This window comes from Macrobrachium rosenbergii, chromosome 24 (genome assembly GCF_040412425.1).
Source record: "Macrobrachium rosenbergii isolate ZJJX-2024 chromosome 24, ASM4041242v1, whole genome shotgun sequence".
Lineage (NCBI taxonomy): Eukaryota > Metazoa > Arthropoda > Malacostraca > Decapoda > Palaemonidae > Macrobrachium > Macrobrachium rosenbergii.
In genome coordinates, this window is record NC_089764.1 from 31,066,236 (window position 1) to 31,087,185 (window position 20,950).

General features: G+C 34.7%; 1 protein-coding gene across 1 annotated transcript in view; it reads left to right on the plus strand.

Annotated features, from left to right (window-relative positions):
• LOC136851814 (proline-rich protein 27-like) overlaps positions 1-20,576 on the plus strand; it is a 32,153-nt gene extending 11,577 nt beyond the window's left edge. The window contains exon 3 of the mRNA XM_067126124.1: positions 20,347-20,576. Coding sequence (XP_066982225.1) covers positions 20,347-20,576 — 230 coding nt within the window. The remainder of the gene's footprint in view (positions 1-20,346) is intronic.
• Positions 20,577-20,950: the final 374 nt, after the last annotated feature.

Here is a 20,950-nt window from a genome sequence, read left to right on the forward strand (position 1 = left end):
GCACTATAGTTCATCATAACAATTCGAGTTTCCTTTTTACCCGACAGATGGCACTGTAAGGAGAGTAACAACCCAACACCACCCAGAGTGTCACTATAAAAAGCTAAAGTAATAAAACCCCGTGGTAACTGAAGGGAATGTTTGTTTTCTAAAGATAGCAAAAATATCTGTTGCAATCGGTGAGGTGTTATTATTTTTTTTTTTAAATTCGCTGTGACAATATTGCATTTTTTTTTATTAATCGTGGCTTACCCGGATATTTGCTGTCAATAGCAGAAAGAAAAAATCCGCATTTTTTCTTATTTTCTCTCTCACAGTATTTCCATTCGGTCCCCGCCTCTCTCTCTCTCTCTCTCTCTCTCTCTCTCTCTCTCTCTCTCTCTCTCACGCAAAGCCATACACCAAGCCACTAACCTCTATCTGCACTCACTTTCTCGCCTTCTGGGTAACGTGGCTATTCTTTCACAGCAACCATATGGTTCATAAAATCATGATGTAACCTATTGATATCAAATTCACCGCGCCACCGGAATAGCTTGACCCAAAGAGAATTTGATACAAGATCCCCAGACTCTGCTGTACACATACCCGTGGAATTCAGGTATTGGCCTGTACTATGTCTTTTTGTAAAAATATTAAACTCTTTGACACAGAAAATGCACACACATATATAAATATATAATGCACACACATATATATACATATATATATATATATATATATATATGCGTGTATATGTGTGTGTGTGTGTATTTATGAAAGCTTACAATTAAAAAAAGAATTCAATGTCAGTGAATAATGTCTCCCTCAACAAACGTGGCATCAGAATGATCCCTTGTAAAAGCGATTTACCCGTAAAACCTATATAAGATTTATCCCGCATGAGACCGGCTTTTATTTGTATAAATCCATGTCTTTGGGTTTTGGCTTTTGTTAAGCGTTAACTAGCGATTTTAAATGGCACTGGGATACCTAAAACAAAAGCACTGGTTCATCCTTTTAGTTTTCTGTAAAATTAAACTATTGTGCCGGCTTTGTCCGTCCGTCCTCAGATCTTAAAAAAACTACTTAGGCTAGAAGGCTGGAAATTTGTATGTTGATCATCCACTCTCCAATCATCAAACATACTAAATTGCAGACCTCGAGCCTCAATAGTTTTTATTTCATTTAACGTTAAAGTTAGCCATAATAGTGCCTCTGGCAACGATTTAGGATAGGCCACCACCGAGCCGTGGTTAAAATTTCATGGAACGCGGCTCATACAGCATTATACCGAGACCACCGAAAGATAGATCTATTTTCGGTGGCCTTGATTATACGCTGTAGCGGCTGTACAAAAAACTCGATCGCACCGAAGAAACTTCGGCGCAATTTTTACTTGTTTAATGCTGTTATCAAGGAATTTTGATTCCAGGGCTGAGTTTCTCTTTAGTCTTCTAACCTTTGTGGTACCTGTATCCAATAAGTTCATAAAATAAAAGTTCAGAATGTCATTGTGATTATCAAAAACGCAGACATCCGATGGATATGAGCAGTAGATTCTATAGGCAAAACAATCATGTTCTGACATAAACCCCCAAAAATGCATTAAGCAAACTGCACTTAATAGGAATTGATGATGTGTATCGACAGTGTTTACATACACGAGGATTTAAATAACGGACTTTGCGTACTTGTTGTTTTAATAAGAAATTCTCTATAGTTTGAGCAATCTTCTGCATTGTTATTTTGAAGAGTACTCTTTTGAATTTGTTACACAGACGATTTGCGAAAAATTCTAGACGTGAAGTATAGGATATGATGTATTTTTTAATAATGTTGATGGATATCAATACACACACACACACACACACACATATATATATATATATATATATATATATATATATATATATATATATATGTATATGTATATATATATATATATATATATATATATATATATATATATATATATATATATATATACGCACACACATGCACACAGACACACATATATATATAAGTTCTCAGGCTGTGTTGCGTTGTCTCATGAACTAAGAATAAAATGATACCAATAATCTTATCATACTTTTGTGTGTGTGTGTGTATTGTATGTGAGTGTTAACCCTGTCTTCCAATCTCTTTCCATAGAGACAAAGCTGTTTTAGTAGTTAGATAAGAAAACAGACAGGTGGAGAGAGAGAGAGAGAGAGAGAGAGAGAGAGAGAGAGAGAGAGAGAGAGAGAGAGAGAGAGGTGACTCGATAGAAGTAAAATCCACCGGTCTTAAAAGTGGAGCAATAATGAAAAATGGGAAATGATTAATAAAGTTTGAAAAAGTAGCTTTGAAAGTTAATAAAGTTTGAAAAAGTAGCTTTGAAGGTTAACTCAGCGAATGGGCAAGTAGACTTCAGTCTGATCTGTGGATACTTCATTATCATATGTAATTAGGTTTTGTAATTCTTGAGAGCGAGGTTTTGACTGAATAACACCAGGCGTATTTTTTACCTAAAAGTCTTGATAATTAATTTTTCTTTTGATTGTAACCATATCTCTCTCTCTCTCTCTCTCTCTCTCTCTCTCTCTCTCTCTCTCTCTCTCTCTCTCTCTCTTTTATTTTCTTATCTAACTTTGTCACTATGATAAAAGAAATTGGAAGATAGGTATAACACTCACACAGACAAAACTATAATAAGATTATCTTTTCATATATATATATATATATATATATATATATATATATATATATATATATATATACATATACATATACATATATATACTGTATATATATATATATATATATATATATATATATATATATATATATATATATATATATATATATATATACAACTATATAATTGTATACACACAAATATATATATATATATATATATATATATATATATATATATATATATATATATATATATATATACATATACATACATACATACATATATACATTACATATATCATTACATATATCGGCCACTGGTGAAACACGCCGTTGCACAATTTACGTTTTATCTTCTAGTGCTTAAGTATTCTCGCAGGAGGAGACGAATTTTTGTGGCTTATGTTTTCTCGAACCAAAAGTTACCTCTTGTGTATCGCGCAAATTATGGCGCAATAAGAACTCTATATCCGTCGGCTTTCGTTCACTTCTTTCGTATTTCTGTCTCGTCCCCGAATTGCGACATTGTTGTTGTTGTGGCAAGTAAGGGAATCGGATTTTCAGAATACTGGGACAGCGGGAAATGCTTGTCACAATAATTATTATTATTATTAATCTTATTGCTGTTAGTATTAATTGCATTATTAGTATTAGTGTAATGGACATTTTGTTCATATCGTGAAGCATATAATGACAATATTTTTAAATTTTTACATTATGAAATTGCATATAATGACAAAAGTTAATTTTTTTTTGCCTTTGTTGTTATTTTTAAATTTTAGAATGTTGCATTTCGTGAGTAGCAAGATTACACACAGATATACAGGATCATAATTCCTACAGGGAAACAGGAGTTTGCGAGAATTTGTAGACTTATTTAGCGTTGAAAAGACTGCTCAAACGGGGATTGTCTATTATCACAGGGTAATTCAAAAACAAATATTTTCATGGATGAGAAATAAGCAAAGGAGAAGAGGTATAGGAAACAAGTAAAAAGTGCGCCGAAGTTTCTTCGGCGCAATCGAGTTTTCTGTACAGCGCATAATCAAGGCCACCGAAAATAGGTCTATCTTTATGTGGTCTTGGTATAATGCTGCATGAGCCGCGGCCCATGAAACTCTCATCCGGCCGTGGTGGCCTGTGTTGTTGCGTTGCCAGAAGCACGATTATGGCTAACTTTAACCTTAAATGAAATAAAAACTACTGAGGCTAGAGGGCTGCAATTTGGTATGTTTGATGACTGGAGGGTGGATGATCAACATACCAATTTGCAGCCCTCTAGCCTCAGTAGTTTCTAAGATCTGAGGGCGGACAGAAAAAAGTGCGGACGGACAGACAAAGTCGGCACAGTCGTTTTCATTTACGGAAAACTAAAAGTGTCGTGATTGGAGACTGAAGTTACACATCTTCGTAGATTTATATTGGGATATTGAGAATAAATATAACGAATGAGAGCAAATCTACACAAGCGGTTGGTTATAGAATAATCAAAGCAAGCTAGTTTGAGAGGATCAACCCTTTAAGTCATGCTGGTTTACTTCGTGTGTAGGCGTTATCTTATTAAAGTTAGGCAGCGAACTAACATTACATCAGCTTGATTGCCTTTTCAAATTACTCTTGATCTCCTTCTCCCACGCACCTCTCTGTTACGCTGTCTATGTGTTCAGCAATTTCTCTAATCACCGTTCCCTCACACTCTTTTCCCTCTACCGCTGTCAAGAGCTCGGTATGTGTTGCAATCAATAAACCAGTCGTGGAGGAAATGATTCTATTTTTCTAGTTCGGCAAAGCTGATTTCTCTGCAAATATCATTACCAAATGAAAAAGGCACTCGTTTCATATTGGTTTTAAACGTGTATCATAAAAAAGAACGTTACATATTGGCAGTGCGTTTTTTCAAAACATGTTGATTTTTGAGTCGTTGGCTGTAAAGAGAAAATTCTATTATCAGTGTCATTTTTTTTTCAGCTTGCCTTCATAACAGTTAAAAAATAGATACAATGTAAATCCGTACTGTCAATAGATTATGTTGATTCCGATATTATTTGCTAGAATGTTTATACTAAGCAAATGGCACCTATAATTCAAATAAAGAGTTGTATGTGGAGTTGACATTTCATGAATCATAACTGTTTTTTTATTTTAGAAATTCTGTGTTTTCGTTTCGATGGAAAAAGGCAACAGCGAGAGAGAGAGAGAGAGAGAGAGAGAGAGAGAGAGAGAGAGAGAGAGAGAGAGAGAGAGAGAGAGAAGGGACTGACTTATGTAATACAAATTAATTTTTTCTTGAAATTCAAGAAAATACTAATAATGTTTCCTTTTGAAAAGAGCGAACTGCTCATGTTATTAAACTTGGCTGTTCCATTGCAGCCTTAGTCAGATATGAAGCTTCTCTTAGATAAATTTATTTTCCAAGAAATCTCAGATTTTTTTTACCTGCTCTCTTTTCATCAGACTCATATTTCTGTGTAAAAAAAAAAAAAAAATATGTTACATCTAAATTGGGAAGTAACTCCATAGTTTAAGAGATCTTGAGCCATTGTTGAAATATGGTAGGATTTGTCCGTAGACTTTTTCAACACCTCTCGGTATCCCCTGCTAAGAATCCCGTAGGGGGAAGTGTAGTGCCTTCAGTGTTTCTCACGCGGTGCGCGGTAGGCATTACTTAAGGCTCTTTGCAGAGTTTCTTGTGCCCTTAGCTGCAACCCTTATCATTCTTTTACTGTGCCTCCGTTCATATTCTCTTCCATATTACTTTCCACCCTCTACTGACAATCGCTGAACAGTGACACCTTTCAAGCTTTTTTTTACTCTTCCTTTCCTTTTCAACTTTGAATGACCTTATAGGTCTTAGTGCTTGGCCTTTGACCTAAATTTTATATTACATTCCATTCCTTAGGCTCCACTGCTCAACTGCCTAATTCCCACGAACAAATTCCGTCCATTCAGTCTCAAAAAATTATTTTGTGCATTTTAATGCATTTTAATAAAAGCGTGCTTAAAAAGTTTTATTTTATATTTTTTATTCCATCACATCATCAGTTCCTGATGGTTCTACCATCTTTAACTTCATCTGCAGTTCTCTGCCTCCTCAACTGACGCTACCACTGACATTTTCATATGTGATTTAAGTCCTGTATTTATAAATCATTAAGCCTACTTCTTTTATCCTTCGTAATCAAAATGGTCGGTCAGCCAACGCATGGCTGCTTTCTCTTTAGCCAGAACCTTTCATTATGCATCTGTTGTGGTGCTGAGATCCATTTGCTCATTAATAATTCCCTCGGTGTTTACTCTCCTGATGACTAATTTGTTCTGCCTCACGGACCTGGTCGTATTCGTCATATACATTTTAAAGTCTGCTTTGCACTTCCATGATTTATAAATCTCATTTCTGCTTCGACTCGTGTATATATATATATATATATATATATATATATATATATATATATATATATATATATATATATATATATATGTGTATATATATATGTGTGTGTGTGTGTGTGTGTGTGTATTCACCTATTTCCTGGAACGTTTTAGCTTAATACCTGTTCCTTGCAGTGGAAACTTTTCCCCCTCATCAAAACGTACTTAAACAAGCAAAGTCCATTTTTTCCGAGAACCTCATTGTATTCAGGTTTTCTTAATTTCCCGGAAGACAGTTTACATCACGTAGATGCTCTCTGTGTTGTTACATTTAAAAAAAAAAAAAAACTCTAACATGGCCTCGTATTTTCATATTACTGCGTCTTATCAGAAGATAGTGGATATTTTTCAAAATAATGAGAGAATATGTTTGTTTCCTAATAAAATTAGAACAACTGCGATGCTTATACAATTTATCGAGGGGTCCTTCTCTCAGTTATTCAAGAAAATATCTTGAAGCATTTGTCGAATGTCAACACAGTTCTTAACATATTCTGTTGCGGCGTACCCTGAAAACAGTAACACGAATACCCTCCGGGAATGTTCCTCCTGCATACCAAAGGGATGCAGGGTGCCGAACATCACGCAAGAAAACATGAATAAGTAATGTCGATGGCGTCTTTGAGTCTGTTATGGAACTTTTCAGACAATATTCTCTTGTGGGACACTTCCGTATCATATTCCTAGTTGGATTTATTCGTACCTAAAAATACGTCTTCTTACAAGGATGTCCTAGAACCTTTGGTTTTAATCTTCGTTCGAACATATTCTGAAATCAGGAAGTTGCCGCTGATGACGTTGTGATGTTGCGTCATAGATAGCAAGGGATCACTTGTCAGTGGTTTTAGATTTCAGGAAGCGCTGACGATACGTACGTTGTTTCTGCTCTCTCTCTCTCTCTCTCTCTCTCTCTCTCTCTCTCTCTCTCTCTCCCCCTGTATATATATATATATATATATATATATATATATATATATATATATATATATACATATATATATACATACATATATATTTATAATACAAATATATACTGGTATATATAAATATATATACCAGTATATATTTGTATGTACTTATGCATGTATGATATTAATTATATCTCTGTAGTGCTAAGTGACACTGAGAAGTCAGTTACAACAATATCTTGTTTCAACAGCACGTAAATGGGAAAACTACCAAACTATTTAAAACGATGCTTAAAAATGACAAACATTCAGAAAATTATAAAGAACAAGAATAAAAATGATATAACTGATGAAGGTATTAATAAAAATTCATCCAACCATGACTGTGGATGTATTTATGAAATTCCGAGAGGTCAGCGTACTCAAAAATATTCCGGGCAAAGGGAGAAGGATTTATTAACAGGAATAAAAATGACAGAAACATAATGCTAGAAATGGTAATATGTGCCTTTGTGTGTTTGTGCTTGCTCATGATTGGAATCACCGGGATAGATTGGACTTGCAACGCTAAGTATATTTATTATATAGCGAAGACGGAGTGAGTCGTGAAATTATATAATCGTGTGTTGTAAAATATATATATATATATATATATATATATATATATATATATATATATATATATATATATATATATATATATATATATATATATATATATATATATATGCAGAGCATTAGAGTTCTTAGAAAAATGTTTTCTTTTGCGAAACCTTCCTGGACCATATCTTTCATAATTTTTCAATTTGGTGTTTTACATTCAAACATAGAGGGGGTGGTGGTTACCGACCCAATGAAATCAGAAAGTAATAGTAATGTGAATGCCATTCATCTCCTGGACTGCTGCTGTCTCAAAATATATTTTGCTCTTGAAAATCATTTCATTTCATTTAACCGCAGCGTATGATTTTGACAGGTGGACTTTGTGGGAGTAATCTTTTGCGTTCGTAAATGGGGCACCAGATTTCCCCCCTTCTCTTTCGAAATATGGATCTTTTTCAAATACATTTTGCGATACCTTTTCCATTTTGGCCCATCGTAAAATGGACGACGCTCGTAACAAGGGAATCCTTGCTCAGCGTTTCAGTTTTTTGTCGAGCTATTTTTAATCACGATATTTCCCTTTTTTTTTTTAAACCATATGTGATTGCACAGTTAGCAGTAAAAATAATAGATACAGAGCGCGCACGAGAGTTTTGATACTTTTTCTTCTTTTTTCGTGGAACGCTGTGAAACGTCTGTTGACATTTGGACACATCACTGGGATCTGTCCTCGGTAGCAAAACCTGCTTCCATCATCCCTGACTTTGTCTCGCCGAAATATTCTGGGACCCCAATTCTCAGCCCCGTAATGGGGTAGCGTTATCAGTGCACCTCATGCGGTGCACTGTAGGCATTAGTTAAGGTTCTTTCCAGCGTGCCTTCGGCCCCTAGCTGCAACCCCTTTCATTCCTTTTACTGTACCTCCAGTCATAATACCTTTCTTCCATCTTACTTTCCTCAACCCTCTCCTATCAATTGATTCATAGTGCAACTGCTTTGAGGTTTTCCTCCTGCTACACCTTTCAAACCTTTTACTGCCAATTTCCGTTTCAGAGCTGAATGACCACATAGGTCCCAGTGCTAGGCCTCTGGCTTAAATTCTATATTCAGTTCAATTCACATTAGCTAGAAATATGTCGAGGCCACGAAGGCGTAGAATATGTTCAGATGTTTCCTCTAAATGTAGCTGTGGTTTCTTTAATGGATAAAGATTGGTAGGTGTGCGAATAATTCTGCCCTAAAATGGGAGGCTGCAGTAACTGCAAAAATACAAAAGTGAGAAAAATGGTAGATACTCCCTTGCCTTACTACTGATTTTGCAGAGACTGCAAATGGGACCCCCTAAATACTCGTGGAAAGCATTGAAGAATCATTCTGAAACTGCAGTAACTTGTGTACTAGCGTTTCACGAGCCCAGTAGGTGGCATGTCTCAATTTCGAATATTTTGCAGATACTGCAGTTTTCCACTCACGATTAACTGAAAATTGTTTAGCCAATACTGATTCTGAGGTAAACGAATGAACAGAGTTGTGGAGCATCTGATTGGAAATCTAAAGGAATTTGAATGTCATTCAGTGAATAATTTCCATTATTCAGCTTCCCGTAAATTGATTAACCCATTCCTTTGGATGCTAATTAGGGAAGGTTTTAATTAGTTTTACGGAAAAACGGTTCACCCTTTTTTTTTTGGCAAATGAACCGTCCAATGTGAATGTCGTTGTCATTTGCAGCCAAAATGCATTATATTTTCAGAATTTGCTAATCTTCATGAGCAAACTGCGGTCATTTTCTTCACAAATAAATTTACATGATGGTCATATTAACATTCCGAAAAGTGACGTGCCAGTCTGTTTGCTAATTTTAACTATTTGTTTTACTTTTTCTTTTTTAAATCTGGGAAAATTTCTCTCATTTTTCCTCGGGGGTACAGAACCTGTTTCTTGGGGTATCACTCCTGTGACCTCATAAGCGTTTCATGCATTGGGAAAAACCTGGTCATTTTTCTGAAAAAAAAAAACTATTGTCTGTCCGTCCGCACTTTTTCTTTATCCGCCCTCAGATCTTAAAAACTACTGAGGCTAGAGGGCTGCAAATTGGAATGTTGATCATCCACCCACCAATCATCAAACATACCAAATTGCAGCCCTCTAGCCTCAGTAGTTTTTATTTTATTTAAGGTTAAAGTTAGCCATGATCGTGCTTCTGGCAACGCAACAACACAGGCCACCACGGCCGGCTAAAAGTTTCATGGGACGCGGCTCATACAGCATTATACCGAGGCCACCGGAAGATAGCTCAATTTTCGGTGGCCTTGATTATACGATGTACAGAAAAGTCGATCGCACCGACGAAACTTCGGCGCATTTTGCACAATTTTTTTTTTTAAATCCCGAATGATTGTCACGAACTCCTAGGAATATTTTATAATAATTATTTTTACGGCGTTTAGGAATTTGCCGTGAATAGTAATTCTATTATAAATGAACTTTTTGTCATTTTCTCTCTTTGTTTTCTGCAATGGAGAGTTCCTGTTTTTGCAGATCTTAAATATATTTTCTTTTATATATATTCAGGGACACTTTCTTCCGCTTCTCCATTCAAGAGTCAGCTCTAGTCTCTGCTATTTACTCCTCTGTTTGTCAACGGAAGAGAGAGAGAGAGAGAGAGAGAGAGAGAGAGAGAGAGAGAGAGAGAGAGAGAGAGAGAGAGAGCGCGAAAGGAACTGCTAAATAAAGTATATTCTATACATTCAGTTTTTCTTATATTTTGAGTTACATTACTGACACAGGTCAAAACCGGTTTAATTATTTTTTGTCAAGTGCTTTCCAGTATCTCTAGGGTTTTATTATGTAACTGAACCTACAGTTTTTCAAAGAAATTTTTCTCATAGACGCAATTTGATATTTCTTTCTGTTTTGCATACTCTTATCTGTGATGGAAAGGAAGATGCATAAATATACTAATTATCTAAAGCCATGCTGAACTAACCTATCCTAAGTTAGCAATTAACCATCATTCACTACGCTGCTGCGTGAATCTCGCAGGGGAGCTACTATACATAACAGTGTAGCCTCCTGTAACTGCCAAAGGCGTGTTATCACTACGCTACGGCCCACTACATTGTGTTTATAACGATAACACTCTAATCCACTTCAGTATTCAAGTGACACAGCACATTCATGTACCGATCTGTAGGCCTTGATCGTTATAAATGTCTGTACAAGAAAACTATTTTACCGGCTTTGTCTGTCCGTCCGCACTTTTGCTGTCCGCCCTCAGATCTTAAAAACTACTGAGGCTAGAGGGCTGCAAATTGGTATATTGATCATCCACCCTCCAATCATCAAACATACCAAATTGCAGCCTTCTAGCCTCAATAGTTTTTATTTCATTTAAGGTTAAAGTTAGCCATGATCGTGCGTCTGGCAACGGTATAGGACAGGCCACCACCGGGCCGTTGCTAAGGTTTCATGGGCCAGCGCTCATACAGCATTATACCGAGACCAACGAAAGATAGATCTGTTTTTGGTGGCCTTGATTATACGCTGTACAGAAAACTCAAGTGCGCCGAAGAAACTTCGATGCATATTTTACTTGTTTAATGTACTTTTTGCTTATATGTAACTTATATTTTAACGTTTCTGTGGCATGAATTGACAAAAACCAAATAGGATAGATAGGTTTAATTTTTTTAGGCTTTATAGAAAATTAACAATATATAACAATTCCATTGTGTTTTATTGTTTAAGTTCTTGGTCTGATCTTGAACATAGTAGCTGAAGGGGGAATGACATACATATATGAATACACTCATATATATACATATATATATATATATATATATATATATATATATATATATCAAATATAAAGGAGCCCATAAAAGCGTCAAAATGTGGAAAATAAAGGCTATATTTCAGAGACCAAACTGTCTCTCTCCTCAGGCAAATAGTGAATGAGAAAAAGTTACAGCAAAGCGGTATTTATACCAGAAGATCCATCAGTCAGCCGTTAAGTCACTCCAGTTGACAGTTTCTCTTTAATCTTCTGTAACTCTTTCTCATTCACTATTTGCCTGAGGAGAGAGACAGTTTGGTCTCTGAAATATAGCTTTTATTTTCCACACTTTGGCGTTTCTGTGGGCTCAATTATATTTAGATGGAATTCTGTTTTATCAGAAAATATTTCACAGTCATATATATGTATATATATATATATATATATATATATATATATATATATATATATATATATATATATATATATATAATATATATTATATATATATATAATGTATGTTGGCCTGTACAGGATATGCTTAACAAAACATGAATTAGATTTAGTAAGCGGTTTCGACGTCTATTACGTAAAGAGAATGTATGAGACCTAAAATGGTCAATTAAAGTAATGGAATCAGTCAATTAAGTTTAAATCAGCTGAAATGGTTGAAACGAGTCAAGACATTAAGAGAACATCTGGAAGCACTTGCACTAAGTCTCGGCGTTTATCTAAACGCACAATTTAAACATATCGTATAATTCTGAGTGCAAAATCTCCCTCAAATCAACTTTTGAATACGTCACACTTCCACAAATAATGTCCAGTCACATGACCCAGAAATATTTCGAAAGAAAGAACGATCTGATGTTTCCGATCTAGAAGATTTAAACCAGAAATCTGTTCCAAATCAAGATGAACGCTCCGATTGGATCTTCATCCGACAGATTTATTGAGAATTAAGTTCTCGTTCAGTAAAAAGCTCAACCGAAGGTTTTTCAGCCTTAAATTACAAACAGTTTCCAGTCGTAATCTAACAGTGAATGACGTAATATGCACAAGGTCCAAATGCAAAAACGATATACAAAAGGTATTATGCATTGTCTAGGGATTTTGTTATTGATTTTGCAAATGAATATATCATAAATTCATACAGATAAAAATAAGCCATTATATTGGGTAAAGTCATCTTATAAATAATATTTAAGTTATGCTGCGTCTAAATGTGAACACCAATTAGTGGGGTAGTGGAAATTCATTTAGCACAGCTGCTGTGGGGATACGCTAGTAATGACACTGTTATGCCAACAAATAAATCATGAGAAAGAATATAATTAAAATTCTGATGTTTAACAGCAGCGCCATTAATGTATTTTCCATGCAGTTCCATTGACATAATTTGTTTCTCATTTTCAGTTCTCATATTTTATGCCCTCTTCAGCAAGAGTTCGTGGAGTGAACTCATTTAAATTTGTATCCAGTGGGGGACATCTCTCTCTGAAGGAGTTTTTGGTTCTCCGAATCTCGTTTCTTCCTTAATTATAACCTCATTACTTCCGTTAATTTAAATGTATCAATTCTGAGAGCTGATATAATTATCTTGGGTCTCCTGAGGAACATGGAAAAAATAACATAATGACAAGGTTCCTTCAGCGCAATCGAGTTTTCTGTAAAGCGCATAATCAAGGCCACCGAAAACAGATCTAACTTTAGGTGGTCTCAGTATAATGGTGTATGAGCCGCGGCGCATGAAGCTTTTAGCCGGCAGTGGTGGCCTGTGTTGTTGCGTTGCCAGAAGCACGTTTATGGCTAACTTTAACCTCAAATTAAATAAAAACTGCTGAGGCTAGAGGGCTGCAATTTGGTATGTTTGACGACTGGAGGGTGGATGATCAACATACCGATTTGCAGCCCTCTAGCCTCAGTAGTTTTTAAGATCTGAGGGCGGACAGAAAAAGTGCGGACAAAAAAAAAAAAAGTACGGACCAACAGACAAAGCCGGCACAATAGTTTTCTTTTCAGAAAACTAGAAATAAGCGCAGGAAAACAGAACAATATAAATAACAGGTAAATACGACGACACGCACACGCACAAGCACAATGGTATACACAGTCACACGCTCTCTGACACGTATATGTATGTGCATGTATGTACGTGTGTATGTATGTATGTTATTTGTACTTCTATATGTGTTTACGCGCACTTATCCGTCATAATAATTATGTTTTTATCTTCACCTTCACGAAAGCTCCTAAGCAAATGTTCTTTGAAAGGACTCATTAACCTGAATGATTTCTATGAACTATATATATATATATATATATATATATATATATATATATATATATATATATATATATATATATATATATATATATATATATATATATATATATCGTTCAAATGACTGAAACCAATACGCGACTACATTTCGAAATAATCAGATTCCCACCAGCAGGAAACTATAGCATGGAACGATTTCCTAAGTGGGGAGTGAATCTTAACGCTTCCCTCGTCTGCAGACGGGAACACAAATTAGGATATTGAAAGGGAGACACAAAGGATGTGGAATAACGAGGAAAACGCATTACCGGTGATAGAAAACAAAAGTAAACGACGAATACAGTTCTCTTTCTTTACAAATCTTCTTAACAAGTCTCGCATCAAGATGAAGTTTTTTTATTTTTTATTTTTGCAAAGCTAGAGACGATTCTGGAACCAAATCGGACTCAGAAACCATCGTAAAATCTTGAAATACATCTGTTATCGAATTCTACTAGAATAGCTATTAAAATACGAGGCAACCCCCAGCAGTGCTTTGCTGATATAAGAGTATCTTACGAAAAACAAAAAAGGTTATATATATATATATATATATATATATATATATATATATATATATATATATATATATATATATATATATTTATAAGAGCGTGGTCGTTTCCAGGATTGTAAATTTACATATTTTTGTTGTTGAATTCTGAAGTAAAATTGACAAAGAAAAGAGTATATATATATATATATATATATATATATATATATATATATATGTATATATATACATATATATATATATATATATATATATATATATATATATATATATATATGTGTTTATATGTAAATATGCATATATGTACGTATATTTTCCTCATAAATTTCTAATGCACAAGTGACATCTGTTGCTTCCAGGCAAAAGACTTTAACAATTTTCTTTCCTTCTTACCTTCAAAACTGAAGCTTTGAAAAGACAGAAAAATAAACTGCTGCTCTTCTGCTCCATTTATTTAATCATTAGCCAACAGCATTTTCAGCCATTAGCTTACGGCTATCATGAGAGAGAGAGAGAGAGAGAGAGAGAGAGAGAGAGAGAGAGAGAGAGAGAGAGAGAGAGAGAGAGGGTTCTGCAATCATACAAAAAAAAAATCTGAAAATACAAAAATTTGTTCAGATAATCTTCTTAAAGCTTTGGCGACAGAGCAGGGACTGGGACCAAAGTTTTAAGAGGCTTTTTCGCATCTCTCGTCGAACATAGGGTTTTGTGTAGTCACATGTTCATATACACACATGCACACACACACACACACACATATATATATTGTACATATGTATGTATATAAATGTGTGTGTATATATATATATATATATATATATATATATATATATATATATATATATATATATATATATATATATATATATATATACACATATACGGATCTCATTTCGGGGAACACCGTCATCCTCTGAGCTTAGCCGGAACCTGGGGGTCCTTTAGAAGTCAATTAGGACCTCCTCGTATAAATAGTTTCCTGTGGGGACCAAAGCGCTCTGTTTTTTTTCGACGTTAAGGGTAAGAGATGTTGGTATATATATATATATATATATATATATATATATATATATATATATATATATATATATATATATATATTTATATATAGAGTATTTCTACGTCACTGCGTAGGTTTTACCTTTTTATATATATATACGTATATATATACAGTATATATATTGTAGTTATATATATATATATATATATATATACATATATATATATATATATATATATATATATATATATATATATATTATATATATATATATATATGTACATTATATATAGTTTTATATATATATAATTTCTGTAACAAAAAACTGAACAGCAGAAGAACTGCGAAAGTCTTGATACAACAAAGTGTTAGAGTAAGTGATCAATCAAAATAAAATCTCGTCATTCACTGTCAGCCAAATAATACATCTTTTCTTCCCTTGAAGAACTATAAAGGTCCACAATAAGAATCCTCGAACATTACTGGTAGGAGAGAAAAAATGTGCATCTGACGAAAAAGGCTAAATGTGGCTATCAGAGTATCCATGAATAGGAGGCGTCATATAACAGCAGTTATGTCAGGGTCAAGTTATAAAAGTGTCTAACATTCAGCCCCCTTATTCAACGTCGTAACATGCGGACGTTATAAAAGGAATCACCGAGATATATGACGAAGAGTTTAGATACTAAAATATGTATATAAAGAATTAGGTGCATCAATTAAACATTATATTTCAAATTCGAAAAAAACACTTGGTTATGAATTCGGTAAGAATATAGACACACTCACAAACATATTTGTATATGTATGTATGTATGTATGTATGTATGTACGTATAGAGCAACTGCAATACTCGTCTTGCCCCGCAGAATATAGGAAACATTGCTTTTAATGAGTAAGCTTCTTGTGCATCAGAATCCAATAGAGTACGTACAGTGTATATATATATATATATATATATATATATATATATATATATATATATATATATATATATATATATATATATATATATATATATATATACACTCATATATATATATATATATATATATATATATATATAAAATATACATACATAGATGCATACATATAATAATAGAGACGAAGGTATACTGATGCGGCAAAAGATAGATCAATGCATTCGATACGATTCGGTCGAATAAGCACGACACATGGAGATGATTTATTGACTGATAAGAAACTGAAGGATAGATGGAGAGAGTCTGTAGTGAGAGACTAATTAATTTCAAGTTATCTGGCGTCACAGATTCCAGGGTCACACTATTAGAGATACTAGAGGAATTAGAGCCCAGCCCTCCAAAAAAGGCTAAAGAGATGGCAACCGGAATCTCATTTTATGTAGAATTGCAGAAAGGTTTTCGTGTAAATAGACTGAATATTCTCCCACGTTAATTTCTTCTTGACAAAGTTCAGAGAACTCCTGATCATAAAACTAAGGCGTTCAATGAGATGGAATCTCATTTCAAAAGGGAACATCTTGCTGGAGGGGTAAGCAGATACGCATCTTGCAGCAATAAGGGTTGCATGAACAGGAAAAGTAAAAGCACTAGAAATATGAATGAATTGCATATAATAAAACATAATTTTTTAGTTTTCTGTATGGAAAACTATTGTGCCGACAGTGTCTGTCCGACCGCACTTTGCTGCCCGCCCTCAGATCTTAAAAACTACTGAGGCTAGAGGGCTGCAAATTGGTATGTTGATCACCCACGCTCCAGTCATCAAACACACCAAATTGCAGCCCTCTAGTCTTAGTAGTTTTTATTATATTCATAGTTAAAGTTAGCCATGATCGTGCGTCTGGCACCACTATAGGTGCTAACAACACAGGCCGCCACCGGACCGTGTGAGAGTTTCATACAGCATTATTCGCCGTAGAGAAAACTCGATTGTGCCGAAGAAACTTCGGCGCATTTTTTACTTTTTTATTTTGATGTTGTACATTTGATTTCCATTCTCAGTGCTGAACCCGAAATTCAACCTTAATATGTACAGGAGAATGAGAATCAGAATAAATCTTTTTTTTTTTTTTTACTGTTATTTAGCTTAAGTTGTTGTCATCCATTATAAACTCATGAAGGCAAAGAGTCGAGTTCATTTACCCTATAAGGAAAATAATTCACACGATTAAGTCAATTCTGCACTAATGGGTTATTTGATTATTTGTCGCTTAATTTTCGAACGTATATAATATGTTGATAGATATATATATATATATACACATATATATTTATGTATATATATATATATATATATATATATATATATATATATATATATATATATATATATATTGTGTGTGTGTGTGTGTGTGTGTGTGTGTGTGTGTGTGTGTGTGTGGGTTTGCGCGAGTGTATTAACAATATATATATGTTTGGCGAATCAAAACCAAATAAATCTGCTAATTTCTCTGCGCCATTAAACACAGCGTCAGACTATTTTAAGAAAATTAATATAAAAATTCTGCTGAAATCACACAGAAATGTCTTTATCGAGAAACGAAAAAGAAATAAAGAACATTTAAATATGGAGGCAAGAATTTTCGACCGTGACCACAAATATGATGATGCAGGTATTTATAACCTGTATTAAGTATTTTTTTTTTTAAACGCCCGCGTTCTAATAATTCCGTGGAACTGTTAATCATTTCAGGGCAATTACCTTGACATGAATTGGTTTCCGGAAACGCCGTCTCCATGAAATAATCACTCATCCACTTAATTGCTTCCGGGCAAATATTATCAACGGTCATTATTACTCTTAGACATATTGCTTGTTAACAAGGACAATTTCCAAATTCTGCTGCTGCGGGAAAAAATATGATTTCATCAAAAAGTTAAAACAGCATACCATTCGATGTGTGATAATTAATTATTCCCATTTTAAAAGCAAGTAAAATATGCGCCGAAGAAAAGTTTTCTGTGCAGCGTATAGTGCTGTATGACTCGCGGCTCCTGAAACTCTCATCCACGGCCCGGTGGTGGCATGTCCTATAGCGTTGCCAGGCGCACGATCATGGCTAACTTTAACCTTGAATAAGACAAAAACAACTGAGGAGGCTAGAGGGCTGCAATTCGGTATGTTTGATGATTGGAGCTCGGACGATCAACATACCAATTTGCAGCCCTCTAGCCTCAGTAGTTTTTAAGATCTGAGGGCGGACAGACAGAGCCATCTCAATAGCTTTCTTTTATACAGAAAACTAACAGCAGTCGATTAAAAATTCATCTAATGAGAGATCGTGTGAAATGGGTCATTTCCATTAATTCCCAGTTGGAAAGAGACGCCTTTGAATTCTCATTCCAAAAATGAATTCTCACTGCGTATAGAAAAGGTTCTCCGTGAATAAAACAGTCTTGCAACTTACTTTTGTCTGCAATCCTTTTCCAAAGTGTTTCAAGTCGTAACTACATTAAGTCCGATATAGATCTGCGCAATACCTCCACGTGTCAAGAGAGAGAGAGAGAGAGAGAGAGAGAGAGAGAGAGAGAGAGAGAGAGAGAGAGAGAGAATTTAATATCGTAAGTCGTTAAATGTAACCTATTTGTCTCTGAGTTAGCGAACCAAACCATATCAATCACCAATTCAATTTTGTAATTCGCTGACGCTATCATGTTTTTCTTCAAGTTAACGAACTATACCATATAAATACTTTTGTGAGAATGGTTGCAAACATTTGTTTGTGTTTCAGCCAAGACATAAAGTCAGTGTTCGTTCTGGTAAAACATGTGACAAACAGGATACGCCATTCCCCCAACCACAAGAAAAAAAAATATTCGTGAAAAGGGTGAGAATTTTTTTTACGAACTTTCTGTTCAGGTTTTTATGTGATGTCGTCTGAAAAATCCTTCCTTCTTTAGTTTTATTCACAGGCTATTTTTACCCTCTCATATGGTATCCATTAGGTAGAGAGTCTGACTCTCAACTGAGAAAAAGCAACAGGAATATCCATTAGCTAGAGCGTTTGAATCTCAACTTACAAAAAGCAAAAAAATATCGATCGTGGAACACCTTCACCTTATGTCTTTCCTTAAGCGGGAAATATCTGTCCTCTCATTGGCCGTCTGACTCGTCCCCTGATTGGTCGTTGTCCCCGCTTAACCATGAATGAATATTACACCCTCCAGCCGCATCTCATTACGTCACATGGTAGTTGCCAGAAGACACCAACAAACAATCTTCCATAAGAGAAGAATGTCACTTGATATTTAAATAAAATAATCTTTTGGGATTAGAATGCAACTTATGACAACTATGTAAATGACGTCACACAACCTGGAATAGTAAACGTCTTTGCTAGTCAACTGAAACAACAGCCAATGAGAAGTGAGGACGATGCAGCCAATAAGAATTCAGAGATTTCCCGCCATTGGGGAACTTCCTGGGTTTATGCAATGCTGTTTAAAGATCCTGCCCGAATGGCTTTTCAAACGCTCTAGATACAGGAGCCCTCTTTCTCTAAAATAGTTGTATTATACACAAATGGGCTTTTGAACTGCTTAAGTATAATTGGTTTTACTTAAAAATACAACAGTGATTCCTGTAGCAATTTTTTTTATGAAATTAAATGTTAATTTGTCTATTTTTTTTACATGAGCAAATTAAAAATGCGCCGAACAGGAAGCAATGATGACGAAAATGTCAGTCCGAAAGGTAGGGATTTTAGACTTTAGTTTTTAATATACATGCAGATGTGCACAGACATATATATATATATATATATATATATATATATATATATATATATATATACACTATATATATATTAAATTATATTGATATATATATATATATATATATATATATATATATTTTTAAATAATATATATATATATATATATATATATATATATATATATATATGTATGTATGTATGTATGTATGTAAATTTAATAATAAGAGAGAGAGAGAGAGAGAGAGAGAGAGAGAGAGAGAGAGAGAGAGAGAGAGACTCATTACAGTTATTTCCAGGAAATAATGACCTCCAAGTCAGTTCCCCCAGAGAAGGGTAACACGGAATCTCGTTATGTCAGACTTAACCTTTTTCTTGAAGCTGGAGAATAATCCTCATATTTTGCTGATTAAATTCTCTTTCCTCAACTCCAGCTTCCTTATCTGGAGTTTCCTCAGCTCCAGTTTCCTCAACTCCAGTTTCCTCATCTCCAGTTTCCTCATCTCCAGTTTCCTCAACTCCAATTGCCTCAATTCCAGTTTCCTCATCTCAAGTTTCCTCATCTCCAGTTTCCTCATCTCCAGTTTCCTCAACTCCAGATTCCTCATCTCCAGTTTCCTCATCTCCAGTTTCCTCAACTCCAGTTTCCTCATCTCATCGATGAGAAAATCGCCTTCTCATCATCAGTCTTCACAGAAGACCCTGGAATTCTTTAATTAAGATTAAGGACACCATATAGCATTAAAGGCATTATGTAACGTGACGTTCACTTTATATATTTTTCTAACAGAGAGAGAGAGAGAGAGAGAGAGAGAGAGAGGGCGAATTCTACGTACTAGCTGATGGATTTTTCTCACATTCCCAGTCAAGAAGAGCGGCAAAGATTTACCTTCTGAGGTTACGTTTCCTTTTCATGTTTCCCAAAAGAGAGAGAGAGAGAGAATTCTCCGTACTAGTCGATGGATTTTTCTCACATTTCCTGTTAAGAAGAGCGATGAAGGTCTACCTTCTGGAGTTACGTTTCATTTTCCGAGAGAG